At 40.9% G+C, this 17,523-nt stretch overlaps 3 protein-coding genes across 4 annotated transcripts in view; all 3 read left to right on the top strand.

Moving 5' to 3' along the window:
• Positions 1–5,245, top strand: part of dus3l (dihydrouridine synthase 3-like (S. cerevisiae)) — a 6,839-nt gene extending 1,594 nt beyond the window's left edge. Inside the window, exons 4-16 of the mRNA XM_014335239.2 lie at positions 19–367; positions 846–880; positions 979–1,071; positions 1,261–1,302; positions 1,463–1,615; positions 1,733–1,849; positions 2,068–2,133; positions 2,484–2,594; positions 2,842–2,938; positions 3,121–3,196; positions 4,175–4,363; positions 4,634–4,762; positions 4,878–5,245. Coding sequence (XP_014190725.1) covers positions 19–367; positions 846–880; positions 979–1,071; positions 1,261–1,302; positions 1,463–1,615; positions 1,733–1,849; positions 2,068–2,133; positions 2,484–2,594; positions 2,842–2,938; positions 3,121–3,196; positions 4,175–4,363; positions 4,634–4,762; positions 4,878–4,950 — 1,530 coding nt within the window. The 3' untranslated portion in view covers positions 4,951–5,245. The remainder of the gene's footprint in view (positions 1–18; positions 368–845; positions 881–978; positions 1,072–1,260; positions 1,303–1,462; positions 1,616–1,732; positions 1,850–2,067; positions 2,134–2,483; positions 2,595–2,841; positions 2,939–3,120; positions 3,197–4,174; positions 4,364–4,633; positions 4,763–4,877) is intronic.
• An 818-nt stretch (positions 5,246–6,063) lies between these two features.
• LOC102310343 (zona pellucida sperm-binding protein 4) lies at positions 6,064–9,589 on the top strand. The gene is made up of 12 exons (XM_005927536.3): positions 6,064–6,302; positions 6,529–6,849; positions 6,932–7,047; positions 7,127–7,373; positions 7,441–7,563; positions 7,648–7,820; positions 8,341–8,438; positions 8,570–8,715; positions 8,817–8,994; positions 9,070–9,205; positions 9,369–9,443; positions 9,513–9,589. Exons 1-12 carry the CDS (start codon positions 6,158–6,160, stop codon positions 9,519–9,521), a joined length of 1,767 nt encoding a protein of 588 aa, XP_005927598.1. The 5' UTR covers positions 6,064–6,157; the 3' UTR covers positions 9,522–9,589.
• A 2,496-nt stretch (positions 9,590–12,085) lies between these two features.
• On the top strand, positions 12,086–16,767 carry LOC102309836 (cytosolic non-specific dipeptidase; the record flags this gene model as incomplete). Of its 2 annotated transcripts, XM_042222635.1 has the most annotated exon segments (7): positions 12,444–12,478; positions 12,790–12,852; positions 12,971–13,071; positions 14,193–14,271; positions 14,593–14,736; positions 14,831–14,993; positions 16,679–16,767. In XM_042222635.1, coding segments are annotated over 4 exon segments (456 nt in total), but the record flags the coding sequence as incomplete, so codon positions are not given.
• Between the last annotated feature and the right edge of the window lie 756 nt (positions 16,768–17,523).

Here is a 17,523-nt window from a genome sequence, read left to right as displayed (position 1 = left end):
CCCCCCCCCTAAATTTAGAACAAAGAATGCCCCTTTGGAGCAAAGTGCTTCTTTGACCATGACATTGTCAAGTATATGGATTCTAAGCCTTCCGATATTGGGGAAACCTGTCACATCTACGAAACATTTGGAAAATGTGCCTACGGTTTGTCCTGCCGCTTCGCCAAGGCCCACACTACGCCTGACTTCAAATCCATGGAGAACGCCGATCTGGTCAAGGTGTATGAAGGCAGGACTATGGTGAAGAACAACATGAGTAAGGAGCTCCAGGGTCGCCTGAGGAAGCGATCGGTGTCCTTCGAAAAGTCAGAAAAGTACCTGAAAACACTCTCAGACAACAAAGATAAAGGAGCACAGCAAGGCGACGGTAAGACAAGTGAAAAGGCTTTTATAAAGAATGCTGCCATCACAAATTTTGTTCATGCTTTTTAGGAAGAAACAGATACTGAGTATGTCACTCAAGCCTCTTTTTCACTAGTACCCACTTGCCTCGGCTCGGCTCGACACGGTTTTGGTCGTTTTCCATTACAATTGAGTAACATCTATTGTGCGTGGGGTCGTTATAGCAACGCAGCCAAAAGTCCAGTGATTTATAGCTTGTGCTTTTCTATTTTTGTGAAGGGGACGTTCTCATGATTCATCAAGTGTCACCATTGATTGGCTTTTGACCAGCTCACCCAGTTTTAGCAGATTAAATACACTCCTATTCTGTTTCTTTTAATCTGCACATGTGTTGACCTGTTGCTTACATACTCATACATGCATTATCAATTTTAGTGTATCTTAATTTGTTCCTTTGTCTCACTCATGGGATCTATGTGCATCTGAATTTTCTGTTGATCCAGCTGGAGAAAAACAGCCTGTTTCTACTGAAGTACAGGTAACCTTTTCTACTAACAGCATTCCCTCTTACTGACCACTCTGTCATTGAGCCTTATGTTTATTACGTGTGTTTTTCATGTTTCTGACAAACTGTAGACCAGCTCAGATAAACAGTCTGCTCCAGTGAAGACCGTCGGCCCGCTGACTGATGCAGATGTCATCAAGCTGCGCCCGTGTGAAAAGAAGCAGGTATATCTCTTCCAGTCGCTTTCCTCCAGAGTTTTCATGTTTGTTTAAATGATAAACAAGGTGTTTTAATAAACTGCTCTAATCAACAGACATCTGATACTCATATATATATATTTAGGGAATATTTACACGATTTAAATTACAGTGAAATTGCATTGCTTAATGCCTCTTTTTGCCTTTGTTCTTAAGGTGGATTTTCAAGACAAGCTCTATCTCGCCCCTCTAACAACTGTAAGTACCATCACACTGAAATCAGTATTGGAGTTAGTGGTAGTTGTGTTTTTTAATGTATTTCTATCTTTAAATCCAGGAATGTAGCAAGTGCAATTAAATAATGACCTGTAAATGAGGTCTGGATCTGATAAAGCAAGTATTTCTTTAATTTCCTCAGTGTGGAAATCTGCCTTTCCGTCGCGTGTGTAAGCGCTTTGGTGCAGACATCACATGTGGGGAGATGGCCATGTGTACAAACCTGCTGCAGGGCCACCAGTCTGAGTGGGCCCTCCTGAGGAGACACGAAAGTGAAGATGTGTTTGGTATTCAGGTGATGTTTAAAATCTTCTGAAGGATTCAGTCCTATAGAGGGCGTTGTTGGTAAGACGTCTGGATTTGTGTGAGAGTGCAAGGACTGTGATTTTTAAAGCCTGAATTGCGTCTCTAGGTGGAGGGCAGTTTCCCCGACACAATGACGAGGTGTGCAGAGCTCATCAACAACAACACTGAAGTTGATTTTGTGGACATCAACTCTGGGTGTCCCATTGATCTCGTATACAACAAGGTAAACTCTTAACTTGCCCCCCCTCCCCAAAATGCTCAGACCGTGACTTTTTTTTCTTTCATTTCCTAATAGACAAATTGAGACTTCCTATTTTGCAGTCAGATGCATTTTGTGTGTTTATACTACAGCACAAAGAGCACAGATACCAGCATTTGAGAGGAAGTGTTAAACATTAATATGACAGTCACTGACAGATGGCCTTTGTTTTTTCCCATCAGGGCGGAGGCTGCGGCTTGATGACACGTACCAGAAAATTTGAACGAATAGTCAAAGGAATGAATTATGTAAGTATGACTTTTTGCCTATTGTATGGTAATGATGCAAGAAGGAGAGTTTTGTTGCTCTTGTGGATCATTGCAAAGTTACAGTTCAGTTCAATTTTATTTATATAGCACCCAATCACAAAAAACAGCTGTCTCAAGATGCTTTATATTTTAAGCACAGTATTTGAGGGAAAACCCCAATTCCCCCTCGAAAAGCATTTGGCAACAGTGGGAAGAAAAACTTTATTAGATCCTGGCTCAGGGAAGGGCAGCCATGTGCTGTGACTATTTTAGGCTGAAGGGAAGAAGACAGGATAAAAGACACACAGCCTTCAGTTAAAGGCTGAATGAAAACCTTTTTCTCCCTGTAGGTCCTTGATGTCCCTCTAACAGTCAAGATCCGCACCGGCGTTCAGGAAAAGTCTAACATAGCACACAAGCTTATCCCAGAGATGAAGAATTGGGGCGTCTCAATGATTACAGTAAGTAAAAGAGGAGCAATGTGAAATCGTCCCTATGCCATAAATCAACATGATATAAAGGAAATTTCATTTCTAGGTTTACAGAGTTGCCAGATGTAGCTGTAAGCATCCATAATTCTGAATCGGTATCATTTATATATCCTATGGTGACGATTCATTCTCGAGATGTTATTCTGTTCGGTGATGTATAACATGTTTACATACGCCTCTCCTATTAAAAAACATTGACGCTGTGTTTTTCCTACAGTTGCATGGTAGATCCAGAGAGCAGAGATACACAAAGTTAGCCGATTGGGACTATATCACAACATGTGCAAAGCTGGCTAGCCCCATCCCACTTTTTGGTATGTGGATTTGTAAAGGTTACACAAAAAGACAAAAGCCTCCTGATGTTTAAACAGTTTCATGCATTTAGTTTGGCATTCTCTAGGTTGTAAAACCTTGCACAGAATGCAGTGTAGTGTTTTTATTGTACATGTTTTTATAGTACATATTAATCACAGGTGATTTGGTTTTATTTTTCTAGGTAACGGAGACATTTTGTCCTATGAGGATGCAATGAAAGCGAAAGAGACCGGAGTTTCTGGGATTATGATTGCAAGGTTAGTGTCATTTCCTTGCAGCGTAAAAAAAAAAGATCGAAATGCCTTAAAAACAGATAAGATGACATCTGGAACTGATATGGTCTGCAGCCAGTGACTTTTGTTTTTAGATTTCACTTAAAACTGTTTCCATTATTAGAGTTCAAGTGTATTTGTTTACACTCACTGGCCATTCATTAGGTACACGTGTCCCACTGTTTCTTAACACAAATATTTCAGACTGCTTCCAGTTGACAGCCAAAATTGCAATACAATATAAGACTGCTGCCTGCTCTGGTGAAACTCCACTTCTGCTAGAACATTTGGATCAAAGGTTTAGAATTAGGTATAAACAACACGGATCCATCCCGGGTTGTATCTGTGGTTCAGGCTGGTGGTGTGATGATGTGGGGGATATTTTCTTGGCACACTTTAGGGTTGTGGAACCAATTGAGCATCATTTACTGCCACAACCTAACAGACTTCACAGTAACTCCACAGTCATCAGATCTCAGTCCAACACAGCAGCTTTGGGATGTGTTGGAACACGAGAGTCACATCGTGGATGTGCAGCTGACAAATCTACAAGAACTGTGTGATGCCGTCATGTCAAAATGGACCAAAATCTCTGATGAATGTTTCTAGTATCTTATTGAATCTATGCCACAAAGATTTTATGTAGCTCTTAAGGCAAAATGGGGTCCAATCCAGTACTGGCAAGGTGAAACTAATAAAGTGGCCATGAGTGTATTTTGCCTCAGTGAAGTCAAGAATCTTTTTAAGTTGTTTAAGCAGCAAATTTGTCAGAGCTCTTAAGGCTAATATGTGGGTGCCTTTTTCCATGTATAATTTTCAGTTGAAGTGTGGAAACATTGTTTCTCAGAGGAAAATACAAAGAAAACACTGACCACAAATTACTCCATAGGATGGAAGATCCTTATACATTATTTATTTATGTATGTATGTATTTATTTATTACCTTTTCTGGGTTCTCTATAGGGGTGCTCTCATTAAGCCTTGGATCTTCACTGAAATCAAGGAGAGCCGACACTGGGACATTTCGTCCAGTGAGCGACTGGACATCCTAAAGGACTTCAGCAACTTTGGCCTGGAGCACTGGGGCTCCGACACTAGGGGCGTGGAGAGGACACGCACCTTCTTGCTTGAGTGGCTCTCCTTCTTGTGCCGGTGGGCTACAACACATTTCAGAAATTTTGCATTTGTTCTTCTGTGAGCAAGTCGATTCATATACTCTGTGCAATTAAGCTGTTTTAATATAATTTTAGGGTAACAGACTTATTTGTGGTCTTTTCCCATTAGTTTATGAGACTGGGGACATGTAATAGCTGAAAATGTGTGATAGACTATGTTGCATTCCACTGCATCTGACTCTCGCTGTTAAGTTTTCCTGTTTGCTGTGGTAAACGTTGCTTTCCTTCTCCCTCCATCTGTTCTCAGATATATTCCAGTGGGCCTGTTGGAGCGAGTGCCTCAGAAGATCAATGAGAGACCTCCGTACTACATGGGCAGGAACTATTTGGAGACACTGATGGCCAGTCAGAACGTAGAGGACTGGATCAGGATAAGGTGAGTACAAACATGCCTATTTTCTAGAATTACATTTCAAGATTGCACAAAATTAAGATTTTAAAAGTGCAAAATGTAATAATGAGTGTCTTATGAATTGTTTTCTACTTTCCAGTGAAATGCTGCTTGGACCCGTACCCAAGAATTTTGAATTCTTGCCTAAGCATAAAGCCAACTCATATAAGTGATTTTCTTTTTTGCTCAACTATTAAAATCATCAAGATTTGTGGGTTTTTTCTTCTTTTTTCTAATTTGTTCAAGAGATCAAGCTCAAAGACAGAAGATATTTTATGTTTTAAGTGATAAAGACTCTAGAATAGTCGTTTATTTGACCTGTGTTGCAGTAGAAACATACATCGGTTTTCATGTAATTGAGTGCAAATAAATGTTTCGCAACAACAAGATGTTTGTGTCATTTTATTTTTCTATTGAAGGAAATTGTTTGATTTATTTGACCTTATTAAACAAACATACTGAACAGAGATCATCTGTCTGCATGAATTTTGTAAATATGTTTTGAAGTTCTATATTACCCTGGGTAAGCCCAGTGATGATTCACTATGTAAAGTATTTTTTGGTTGGAAATATTTTGTTAAAATATGCAACAATAAAAAAATAAAACAAAAGCAATAAGAGAATCTGAGCAAGAAGTGATAAATGATGTAATTAAGGCAAATAAAGAGGTTTTAAGGGAAGCTCGTTTTCTTCACTGGAAAAGTCAAACTTTTGGATTATTATCTTAAATTTGAGGTTTCGGTAAGAAAGTTGAGATTTTGAGATATTAACCCAACATTTGCATTTGGACTTTGCAATTTTCTTCCACAAGCTCAGACACAAATATTGTCATAGGCGGGGAAGAAACCACTTTCATCCCCGTTTCCTTATATATAAATAGAAGCTACTTTATTTAAAATATTTTGTAAGTCCAATTTTCTGGACTGCTTTAGTGCAGAGGTCATTTGATCTTTCTCAGCGCGCCCCACTAGTCCAGCTAGTCCACTTCTTAAACATGCCTGCGCCAAATTAAAACGAAAATAAACTAACATCAATCGAGAAAGATAAATTGTTGCGTTTTTGTTTACATCTAAGGTTTACGGCCACCACAGAGAAACTTTAAGTGATTTAAAGATTTTTCATAGTATCTAAAAAGAAATTGCCATACCCTATATAATAAAATATTGGCCAGATTAATGTAAATTAAATGAATAATAATTAAGGTTGAAAATAAATAAATAAACAGGCGAGTTTCCTTCCCGCCTGTTTATTTATCCTTCCCGCCTGTAACGGGGCAGCAGGTGAAAAATCAGCAGCAGTCAGGTGCAATCAATTAAGCTGGAGCCAGTACTTGTAGCGGGGCGCGAGGCTTCCTGCAGCTGCATGAGAGCTTTCACGTGAATGGCTGGGTGTAGGCTCGAGCTGCTGCTAGTCCTGACTTGGACTCTGCTGCCGGTGTCCGTCCGGGGGTGGGAGCGCATAAATGAAACTGAGCTTCGCAGTTTGTATGAGCCCGGAGAGAGGGGCGAACCACATGACCCTACAGGTAAACGGCAGGGAGACTGTTGGGCAGGTGTATTTATCAGGATTGGTCACTTACGACTTGTGGCTTCTAACAGCTTGTTGCCTGACGGCTAATTCTGACAATCTAAGATATAGATTTGAGAGGAATGAACATCATGCTTATTACGCTACACTTCTAGCTTTTCCTGCCCATATGAATGGGGTTTTTACCTGTTATCAGTGACCTAACAACGACCTCTGTTGTCCAGATTACAGTAGTGGCCTTGACCAGGGTGAAGCTAAAATTCTTGAAGATGTGGTCCTTGAAGCCGAAGGTGTTGCCAGCAGTGAAAACTTTGACTCCGATGTTGACTATGTTGACTATGATGACTTGGCCGTAGATGATTCTAGACCCACGCACTATGGTGGTGGTGTGGACCGTGGGTTCCAGGTAAAATTTGAAGATGAGCCTCCAAGGAGCTGGCCAGGCAGTTGTAATCCAACTGCTGCTGATCTAGAAGTTGTTTGCAGTGAAAGTGGCTTCCAAATTACTCTGCCAACAGGACCTTTGAGTAAGGTTAAGGTTTTTGGTATGTACTTGGATTAGATTTTTAGATTTGTAATAGATTGAATTGCTCTGTCTGGTAAAACTTTGGCATGTACTTTCTCCAGGCTCTGGGGACAGTCTGCTGCCTATTGTTGGTGCGCCAGAAAACTGTGGTTATGAAGTGGATCCGCTGAAGAACACCTTAACTGTACCCTTCAATGGGTGCAATGTGGAGCGGCATGTAAGTTGCTTAAGAGTTTCTCCCTTGACTGTTTTGCTTAACAGGAAGTCATTAAACTTTATTTTACAATTTATTATAGGCGGATGACTTCAGTCTACAGCTGTTGTACACCGATACACTTGGCCAGAGACGAGTGTCGACCGCATCTTGCAACAAGTTTGATCCAGAAATGGTGCCACGTTCAGGTGGTGGGCCCTTGCCGTGTGTTAAACTGGTCAGAGATCCACAAGCACTGGTTCCACCACCTATGTTACCGGTTCCTCCAGTACCACAACCAGGATTGCCCCAACCAGCATTCCCTCAATCATCACCAACATTAAGACAACGTGAGTGGTTTGTAGAAGATGCTTTAACATTATTCAGATGAAATTAATTGTTTTTCCCTTTTTTCAGATTGCAGCGTCCCTGTGGGAGAGCAGGTGAGATGTGGTCATTATGGAATATCTGTCTCAGAATGTCGGGTCATGGGCTGTTGTGTGGATTTGCTAGCGTCTGTCTGCTACTACCCACTTGAAGGTAAGGCTAGTTTTTGACAGATGGTATAAATGTTGAATTTTTAATCCGTGAAACTTAAGTGGCTTTTTTCTATCCTTCCTGTAGAGTGCACAGTGGATCAACATTTTGTATTTGCCATTCGGTACAACTCTGCATCCATCCCTGTGGATCCTACCAGACTGATTGTTCCTGGAAATCCAGAGTGTAAACCAGCCATTGTTAACAACCAGGTCGCCATCTTTAAGTTCAAAGTTACAGAATGTGGAACCCATTCTTATGTAAGTTACCCCTCCAGCAAAGCTGTTACTTGGCAAACTTTGTAGGAATGCTTTGACTTTTTGGCCGCAACCTGGTATATGTCCAAATCTGGAATAAGAATGCTTTGGTGCTTGACTTGGAGATGTTGGTATATGCTACTGCAGGACTAATTTTAATGAGCGGTCATGACCAGCTATCACCCTGATTTGCCACTGCAACAGCCTACACGTTTTGCTGCTAAATAGCAGGCAGCAGTACAGGGGGCAGTACTGCTGACAGATTGGGGGGTTTATGCAGCTTAAACTGGAAGGATGTCTCTAGTATGACATGTCTAAAGCTTGTTGACTGTCTGAACTCTTCCATGCGCCATCTGATCTGTCAGAATCAACTTTTAATCTAAACTGTCACTGGTATGAGGTTCTCCTAAAAGTTACAAAGGTTTTGAGACTTAAGCAGACACTTGGCTTTTAACATGCTGGCTTGTATTCTTATAAATTGCTCCTCAGTAAGTAAATCATCCAATGTAACTTGTGTTGACAGGATGTTGGTGAGGTGACGATATACCTGGCTGAAGTGCAGAGTATTGTTCTTGCTCTCAATCTAAAGTATGGTGTCATTACAAGAACTGATCCACTCAGGTTAGTGGCTTGTGCTAGATTTTAATATGCAAACACAAATCTAACAGACTGAGGGGCAGGGGCACATGGTGAGCAGTATGCTGTGTTCTAGACTGGCACGTGGTATTAATGGCTTATTTGATCTCTTGTAGATTTCTGATTGAGTGCCGCTATAACAAATGGGGCACTGCTCAATCAATGGCTAGTGTTGGCTACATGGTGAAGACCCCACCTTCCAGTATGCCTTCTTCAGTCATCTCTAACAGTTTATATGGTGTCGAGTTGAGAATTGCCAAAGGTTGGGCATTGCATTGTCTTTCCAACAAACTACAGTAGACGGGCTTGACAAACTCTGCTGGTGTGAAGACTGGCTAAATGCCTTCTGTTTCATCCCAACAGATGAGACTTATTCAAGTTTCTATGACCATCACCATCAGCCCTTGCGGCTGCTCCTCGGCCGCCCTGTGTATCTTGAATTGCGCCTCAGTTCTCCTAACGCAGATGCAATAATTCTTGTAAATTACTGCCTGGCATATCCTCGTTCTGCAAAAAATGCTCTGGTGCTAATCTATGAAGGGTAAGCACGACCATCAACCTTTTAGAGCTTGAAGGTTATCTTGAACTTCTGACTGCAAGTTATGCTTGTCTGCAGGTGTGCCAATCCTCATGACCCACATGTGTCCATACTTAAAGTCAGCAATGTTCCTGGAGTGAATCATGAAAAACGCTTTATAGTGAGTGCCTTCCAGTTCATGGATCAAAGGACAAACAAGTACCTAAATGAAGAGGTGAGTTGGAGGAGTTAATGCTGGAACAGTTCCTAATTTACATGTGTTTAAAAAAAAAAAAAAGGTTGTCTGGGTTCTAAGCAGAAAACAGTTTTTAAAGTCAATGTTTGCCTTGGATATTGAAAGATTAACTTTGTTTTACTCGGTGTTCATTCCCTGCCAGATTTATTTCATGTGCTCTGCAGAAGTTTGTCTGCCAGCAGAAAAGAGATGTGATGAGCGGTGCTTTGATGGGAGGGTGAGTCTCTAAATCTTGGTGATAATTTGCAACTTGTTTAATGGTCTAATTGGATTCATTTTCTTCCAGGTTCAATAAGGATTTGATCTGGAAACTAACATTGTGATTTAACTAAGAAAATAAAGCCTTTTAATTCACTATGCATGGATCTTTTGTCATCATTAAGAACTGCAAGGTATAACTAGTGTGGACCTCAGGGTTTGGCATTTCAGATCCAGACATTGAAATGTTGTTTATTGAACTTATCAAGCACTAAAACATGACACAATTCAGTGATCAGCAATCAAAGACTGCAGTGCATGCTACACAATGGAAACATTGAGCAAACACATGAAATGAGATGAGAAGCCTTTATTTGTCAGTTGCAGGTCTTTTGCCCACAACCGAGATGACAGACCTTGCCGACCGTACATACAATACACAAACATCACATTGGGGAGACAGGTCAGGCTAGGTAGCGAGGAAAAAACATCGAAATGTGTAACACAAAAGGATAATACAGGAATGCACAGATATCAACACACCATAGCACAATAAACACAGACAAGCAACATGGGAAAGTGTTCCAGTGTGTACATCTGATCTGGGACCGCTGCAATCTTTCGACTGCGCCTCCAACTGACCCGATGTCCACATCAGAGGGGAGGTAAGCGTTGGAGGTGGCGTTGGATCCGGGGTAGGGAGGGTGATGCGTCAGTGAGTGCTTATCAGTATGTGTGCGTGTCCATAGTTCAGCTGAGACAGTGTCCTTCGCCCTGCCAGGCTAAGTAAACAGTCTTCCAGCCAACCCAGGTGGCCTTGCATGGAATGGGAAGGAACAGACTAAACACAGTCGTTATCAGGGTGTTTTGTTCAGCTCCGGCCTTGCAGCTGGCGCCGAGAGGGTATCCGCATAAGTGATGGTATTTTTTACTTTAGTGCGAACAGCTCATATGAATTTCAAAGCAGTTCTACAGTCCAACACTGGTCTCCACCGTTGGAGAGCCGCGAGCTTCGCCATACTTGCGTTCTGTGATGTTGTCATTTCTTGTGCTCAAGGAGCCGATTTCTGAGAACTCACGGCAGTGTGCCTCCCCGAGATGTTATTCCGGGCTAGCCCTTCCGAGATGTATCCAGTCTGCAGTCAGATCTTATTCTGAGTATTCACAGCAGCCGTAGCCTCTCCAAGATCTTATCCGTGCTGACTCAATGAGCCCATTTTGAGAAACTCACGCCTCTCCCATCGTTCCAATCCCAGCGGGCAGCCTTGTGGGGGTTTGAACAGCCGGTTCCGCTTTCTTAATTCTTCGATAAGTCAGGGCCAAGCCAGCTCCGATCAGCCAGAACCCTGTTACCATGGTTCCGAATAGGTAGATATCTTCAGCACTCAGGCTCACCCAAGCCCAAACTTCTCGTTGAGAAAGGGGTGTCAATTGCATTTAGGGACCAGTTGATCCAATCCATAATTCCTCTTTTAGGTTTTAGAGAACAGACTGAGTGTTCCAGGGAAAATACAAAAACAAAACAACACGAGACTAGACAAGGACATAAGCAGGGATGATAAGGGAGAGGAGGAAAAAGTGCGTCCGCCTCCTCCGAGAGCCAAAGAAGAAATATTGCGTCTAGGTAAAATGACCATAAGTTTAGTGCAATTTCAAGTGTAGTTTGCCATCATACTGCATAATGTACTCAAAGGGAACCTGGGTCTGTCCTGGGGCCTCATTCCAGTGGGATGTGCTAGAAATGCCTGAGCTGATTCTTTTAGTCATGGAGTAGTGGGTCTGAGCCCCCCACTGATGGGTGAACCCATCAGATTCTGTCCAAAGTTTGTCTTCATCTAAAACTTGTAAAAAGCAGGGTGTGGAGGAAGAGCTGTAAAGGCAGTGTGACCTTGGTTGATTAGCACTTAAATGTGATTTGATCACAATTCGCTGTGTGAAATGTGAAGCTGCACCAGTGTTGGCCTGTCGCTGTCAAGTTACTGTCAATTCCTCAGATTCTCATTGTGCCAGACTGCAAAGCCATATTGATCACACAACCGGAAAATCATCTTGCAATCCAAATAAATACTTGATACAATGCCTTATGGTCATTGCTTCAGCTGTCAGTTTAAGACTTTTAAATTGCTTGTACTTTTGAATAATTGTCTTTATAGATGTATACCTGGCAGACCCTTTTGATAATTCATTGGTGACATCCAAGTGGTCCCACAAATCTAAAGGAATCTGGCTTTTATCACTGTAGCCTCCCCTTTTCCCCCAGTGGTTGATGTTGGTTTCATAACACAAATTTAAAAGCTTCCCCTCTTTGGGCCTGTCATTTACATGTGGCTGCTTGTCATTAACATGCCTTATTATTTTTTTTTAATAAAGTCCTCTTCAGAGCTTCCTGACATACACCCATCTTGCAAATCGGGTTAAAAGTATAAGCATCCATCAGTAAATGACCTAAAGCTGTGTGCTGTTAACATGTAGACTACATCATTTGAGCTCCCCTATAAATTAGAAGTTTTCAGTGAGCTTGATCCATTTACAACATTGTAGGAGCCATATGAGTTGTTCCTTTTTTGGATTAAGAGGGTTGGTTAAAAATGCACACATTGTATTGGTGCACGGGTGTGGGGCGTGACTCATGGGTGTTAGGTGATAAATGTGGTTGCACTCACCTGTTCACTGCACCTGATGTTGAGCAGAAAGGTAGGTAGGGTGAGCATGAGGGGAAACCTTCTGTTGACCGCATCTTGAGTCATTTTGATGCAAATTTTTTATTTATTTTTTTGCATGCAGCTTGAGTTTAGTTTGGTGCACTAATTTATGCCAGAGGCTGTAGTTTGGCATAGTAATTGGTGTAATTTGTAAGTTGCATTCGTTTGCTTGTGCAGTCTCTGCATTTGTATCATGCTTTGATCCCATGTTCTGATTTTGTATAGTGGACAGTGGAATTAAAGGAGCAAATAGTACAGAGGTCTATCTCATGTGTTTATTGTTGCGCGTCATCTGTGTCCTCATGTTTAGCTTGCAGCGACCGTTGGTTGGAAGAGCCGCAACAATAATTTTGTAAGAAATATTATATTTGTATGAATATGCATGTAAAGTCCTTTATACAAACCAGAGGAACTGAAAGTCCGCTATACTTAAAATATTGAAAGCTTTTTTTCCATGTGCCATATTGCTTAACATTGGAGTCATTTCTTAAATATTTTTCTCTTTCAACTTTATTTCGTTAACTTGAACATGCAAAGAAACAGATGTGCAACTATGTTTATGTGGTGTTGGTAGATAAAATAAAAAAAAACAATTATTTTTTTGTCATTTTTAACAAACGGGAAAACAATTGAGAAGTAAATGTATTTTTTTTTCCCGATGAGACGCCCGTGACGAAGCAGCTTCCGATGACCCATAATTCTTTGCGCTTTGAAGCAGTTCATATGGTGGGTTGTTGTTTTTACCCCACGAGTTGAATCGCTTTGGGTTTCCCCCCCACAAAACAAGTAGCTTTTGTTGTTTTGCTTCTTTTTTTTCTTTTTCTTTTTTTTTTTTTTACTGCAGACCTCAGAGTTGTCCGTCGTTAGCAAATACAGGAAGTCTTTGTCAGCTGAGAAGGGCCCGGAGTCACATGTTTACATCAGCTGATCTGGAATAAAAACACAGTAAGTCTGTTTGACAAGACGGGTAGATTTTAATATTTCTCTTTGCAGTTTAGAAATGACCAAAGTATTTGGCTAGATCAGGTCTCGGTCACATTAACCCAGACGGTAGATATAACGGCAATGACCCGTTACCTACCTTCCAGCACCCGCTTAGCTTAGCCAACTTAGTTTCGCTTCACTTGCCATTTTACCACCTCATTATTCGTGTTTCATAGCATGCTGTACAAAACCCGCTGGTACCAAGCCGAAAAAGGTTATATCCGCTTTAAAAAAAAGAAAAAAGAACTATATTAACTATTACATCTAAGTCTCTGTGCCTATTTTGCATGGAAATATTCAGATATATGGTCTAGAGGAGTGGTCGTGCAACAACAAGGGCGAGTCCAAATTTCAGTGCACACCTGTGGAAAGTAACCTCCGTGTGTGCTGAAGTTTTCATGACCTTCTTTCAGTTTCTCACTCAGTACGAAACGGTTTAATTGTTGTTTATGGCTTTCTTCACACAATTAGTGATCTTTTCACGTCTACACATGTTATCAACCATAGTCTACCTAACTGTTGTTTTAATACTAATAAATAATAAACTACCATCTTTTGTGCAGCTCGATTATGTTTGGTCGCCACACAACTCTAAGCTGTTAAGACATGAGACGATATTTTCTATGATAAGTACATTTAGTTTAAACAGTACTTTAAATGCAGTTACTCAGCGAGTGAGGCATTTTACAGTAAAGTTCAACTACCTTAATTAATTTACTGCATCAGCATGTGGCTTTTAGGTTATCTGATAAGTGTAGAAGCAGGGACCAGAAGGCACAGAACTGAGCATTATCCTTTACTGCGTCAGTTGTTGTAACTTTGTACTATGAGCCTCACATTTCTTGACATTTTCTTGCTGTTTTGTTCTGAAAACCTGGCGTTAAAGTGCTGATCAGCTGCAGCTGTGGATCTGCGAAATTATGATGTGAAACAAGCTTAAGTCTCATGATCTAATGTGCAGGATGGGAGCTGCAAATTCAGCAGCAGTCAGCAAATTTGCAGGAAGGCGTGGTCTTTGTCCTCTCATAAGATTGCACAAACCCAGAGGTGGACTCACACCAGTCTGCTTGTTTAACCCTCAGATCCCATTGCTGGCACAAAATGTCTCATCTCACAGAACTTTTCAAGTATGTGGACGACCACCAGGACCTGTATGTGCAGGTAAGATTACTCAGGAAAAATATAATAGTTATGCTGGACGCAATGTAAGACCTCTTGGCTGTTTAATCATTGTATGGTTGTCATTTGATTTAATAATTTATTGAGCTAACTTTAAACTGGACAGCATTGTAACTCATTCACTTAAGCTGGCGCTATAGTAGATGCCAACTGTAAAACCAGATATTATAACTGCTGCTTTAGTCAAATTTTGTAGAAGGTCTGATGTCCTAAGAATAACTCATTGTGGCTCTTTTTTGAGCATGACGAAAGTGCCTAAAACACCTATTTTAATTTAAATCCCTTTTTCATAATTGTCCTCAGCGCCTGGCTGAGTGGGTGGGTGTCCAGAGTGTGTCTGCTTGGCCTGAGAAGCGCGGGGAGATCAAAAAAATGATGGAGATGGCAGCCAAGGACATCGAGAGGCTGGGAGGGACTGTGGAGTTGGTGGACGTTGGCAAGCAGAAGGTCTTGCACTGGTTACATTTCTTAATGCATTAATGATTTGTATATTGCGTTATCTTTTCTACTTAAATTTCACCATAAATCATCATTCATGCAGCTTCCCTCAGGAGAGGAGATCCCCCTGCCTCCTATCATTCTGGGGCAGTTAGGATCAGACCCAGCCAAGAAGACGGTGTGTATTTACGGGCACCTTGATGTTCAGCCAGCAAACATCGATGATGGCTGGGACACAGAGCCTTTCACTCTGGTGGAGAAAGACGGTAAGAGGAGAATACTTTTGGCCTGCGTCCTGCACAAAACAACCCTGGAGCTGTTTCTGAGCTGGAAAGTTATGCGAGTAACTGAAGTCAGCTGGAACGCGCTTTGGGCTTGTAAAAATAGATGAGAATTAAAACTTTAAGGATACTGTATCCAGCTGTTTGTAAGTTACACCGGGTAGTTTTTGGTTTAGCAAAGTTATAATATCAAATATGACTGAAAAATGAGCTACCGTACTGTCCTGTAGATAGAATAGATGGCAAAACTAAAAGAAGAAGAAGACGAACTAATTTTCTAAGATGAATAAAGCTGGTCAATTACTATGGAAACAACAAAATAATGAGGATGGAGCGTTTTAGTGGTCTTAAATGAACAGATTACAAAAAACAAATCCAGTCAGCAGGTAGGTAGTGCAAGATGAGAATGCTATATGGCACTATAACTAAGAGAAAGCATGCCATCAACAAGCTAAACTATGTAGACTACAAATGTGTCTGACATGCAAAGATGAGTAGCACAAAACAAGTCACAGGTTTGTCTTGAGAGCTTGAAAAAACAAGGCACTTGGCCTTCTTTAAGTTTGCAAAGGCATTTCACCTCTCATCCAAGAGGCTCCTTCAGTTCTAAAAACAAATGGTTGTGTGTCCCAGGTATTTAACCCTTAGTTGGCGTTATTCCCTTTCAAGATGGCCCTGAGACGCGTTGATCATGTCATCACCTGATATGAGGGCTCACCTTGGCTCATGTCATTACAATCACTTGGTCATTACAATGACTGGAGATTAGTCGCAAAACCACCTTTCCTCTGCTCAAAAACCATCGTTGGAACAAAGGTGGTGGATTACAACACCAGCTGTCAGCCACCTCCAGTGCAGGCCTGAGACCCGATCCCAGGTGCTTCAACCCACATTCACACCTGGCCTTAGGCGATCTCAACAGGCCTCATCGTGGTGTATGGCAGGGGTGGTGCAAGGACAGGGGTCATCTCGCGACAACATCAATAACATCAAACTCTCTCTTTGGTGTTTAGATTGGTTGAACTATATTTGAATGTTCTTCAAGCTTTAATCAGCTTTCTCTTTGCAGTAACAGCTAGCAGCATGTTTCCAAAGTCCAGCCTATTTAGCTCATCTTTTGTTAGAGCTGCAGTCTTATCGCCAGTCTTCTCAGGCCAAGTTGAACCCATAAAGTTATTAATAGAAGCTTTTGGAATAGACTCAGCTTGTGAAAAGGCAAAATGGCTCAAGTGAGGCGTTCTTTTAGATGTTCTGTGTGTTGTATTATTACGACATATATCTGGATTTAAACAGACATTGATGGATGTTAAAGAGCTTTTTGCTTCCTTAAAGTTCTGGTTTGTTGGACTCAGCATGCGTGATCTTGTGCGTTTTGAGTCAGCTGACACAAAATGCCACATCCTCTTCCCGCTGTCTCATTCCTGCCTGCTCAGCTGTGTTAGTGCTGATTATGTCACATTTTACAAAAACTTGCTGCAGACCTTTTTTAAAAAAAACCATGAACAAGGGTTTCATATTGTTACACATAACCTTAGTCATGATTTAAACAAGCTTAAAATGGGGCACTGTCGTCTGCTGACTATGTAATAAACATAACCTTAGTGTCATTTGTCAACTCCACTATCTTCTCATTAGAACCTTGAAACTGAAATAAAGTTTTCTTTTTGTAGGTAAGCTCTATGGACGAGGATCTACTGATGACAAGGGTCCAGTGTTGGCCTGGTTTAACTGCATTGAAGCGTATCAGAAGATCGGAAAGGTACAGTTACTGCCAACAAAAGGTGTTTCAAGTTCAGATAGTTGAAAGATGATATATTTTAGTGTTTCTTAAAAAAAACAAAACCCTGTTTGAACAGTGACTTGAAACGCTTGAAATTACTGACAGGAGTATATTGAGGTGTGATGGTTTATTTCAGAATCTGTAAACGTACACCGCTACTTAGAATATTATTAAGGTTTTTTTTTTTTTGTACAGTGATGATAAAGCAGAATAGCTACTATATAGCACTGTATTCTAAAATGATATGTGGGTCATTCATATCACACATAAGATTAATTATATGCTTAGTTTGGACTCATGCTCAGTTTTATTATTAAAACTTATTGTGAGAAATGTAAAACCTGTGTAATAATAAGTATTAGTAAGTGTATTTTTGGGTTATGTAGGTTGTATTTGATTTATTAATGTGCATAATTAGAAATAAGGTGATAAAAACAAAGCCTTGCAACATGGAACAGCTAAGTACATGGCTGCATTTCCAAACTGATTAATCGTCATTCTTAGAAATGGCTTATCTCTGTTAAAGTACACCACTGATTTGCAGATCACTTGTTGATTGCTTCAGAGCTGTCAGCAGTAAATGTCTTGGTCAAAGGTCCCGGGGTAGGATTGTCGTACAGGAATCACTTAATGTTTATGATAGGTTTGTAGCATAAACCTATTCGCTGGAACGTTAAGGACAATTTAATTACACACAAAGCAAGACTACGTATAGGGCTAAAAGTCTTTAATTCT

This window comes from Haplochromis burtoni, unplaced genomic scaffold, assembly GCF_018398535.1.
Source record: "Haplochromis burtoni strain Fernald_Lab_line unplaced genomic scaffold, NCSU_Asbu1 Contig_90, whole genome shotgun sequence".
In the NCBI taxonomy this organism is placed as follows: Eukaryota; Metazoa; Chordata; class Actinopteri; order Cichliformes; family Cichlidae; genus Haplochromis; species Haplochromis burtoni.
This window is presented reverse-complemented; position numbering and strand designations above follow the sequence as displayed.

What these genes read in the sequence shown, in the direction of transcription:
- LOC102310343 (XM_005927536.3), top strand. Translation starts at nt 6,158, where the DNA reads ATGGCTGGGTGTAGGCTCGAGCTGCTGCTAGTCCTGACTTGGACTCTG. An exon ending in CGAGTTGAGAATTGCCAAAG is followed by an intron (nt 8,716 to 8,816) that starts GTTGGGCATTGC and finishes TCATCCCAACAG; the next exon opens with ATGAGACTTATTCAAGTTTC. An exon ending in ACAAGTACCTAAATGAAGAG is followed by an intron (nt 9,206 to 9,368) that starts GTGAGTTGGAGG and finishes ATTCCCTGCCAG; the next exon opens with ATTTATTTCATGTGCTCTGC.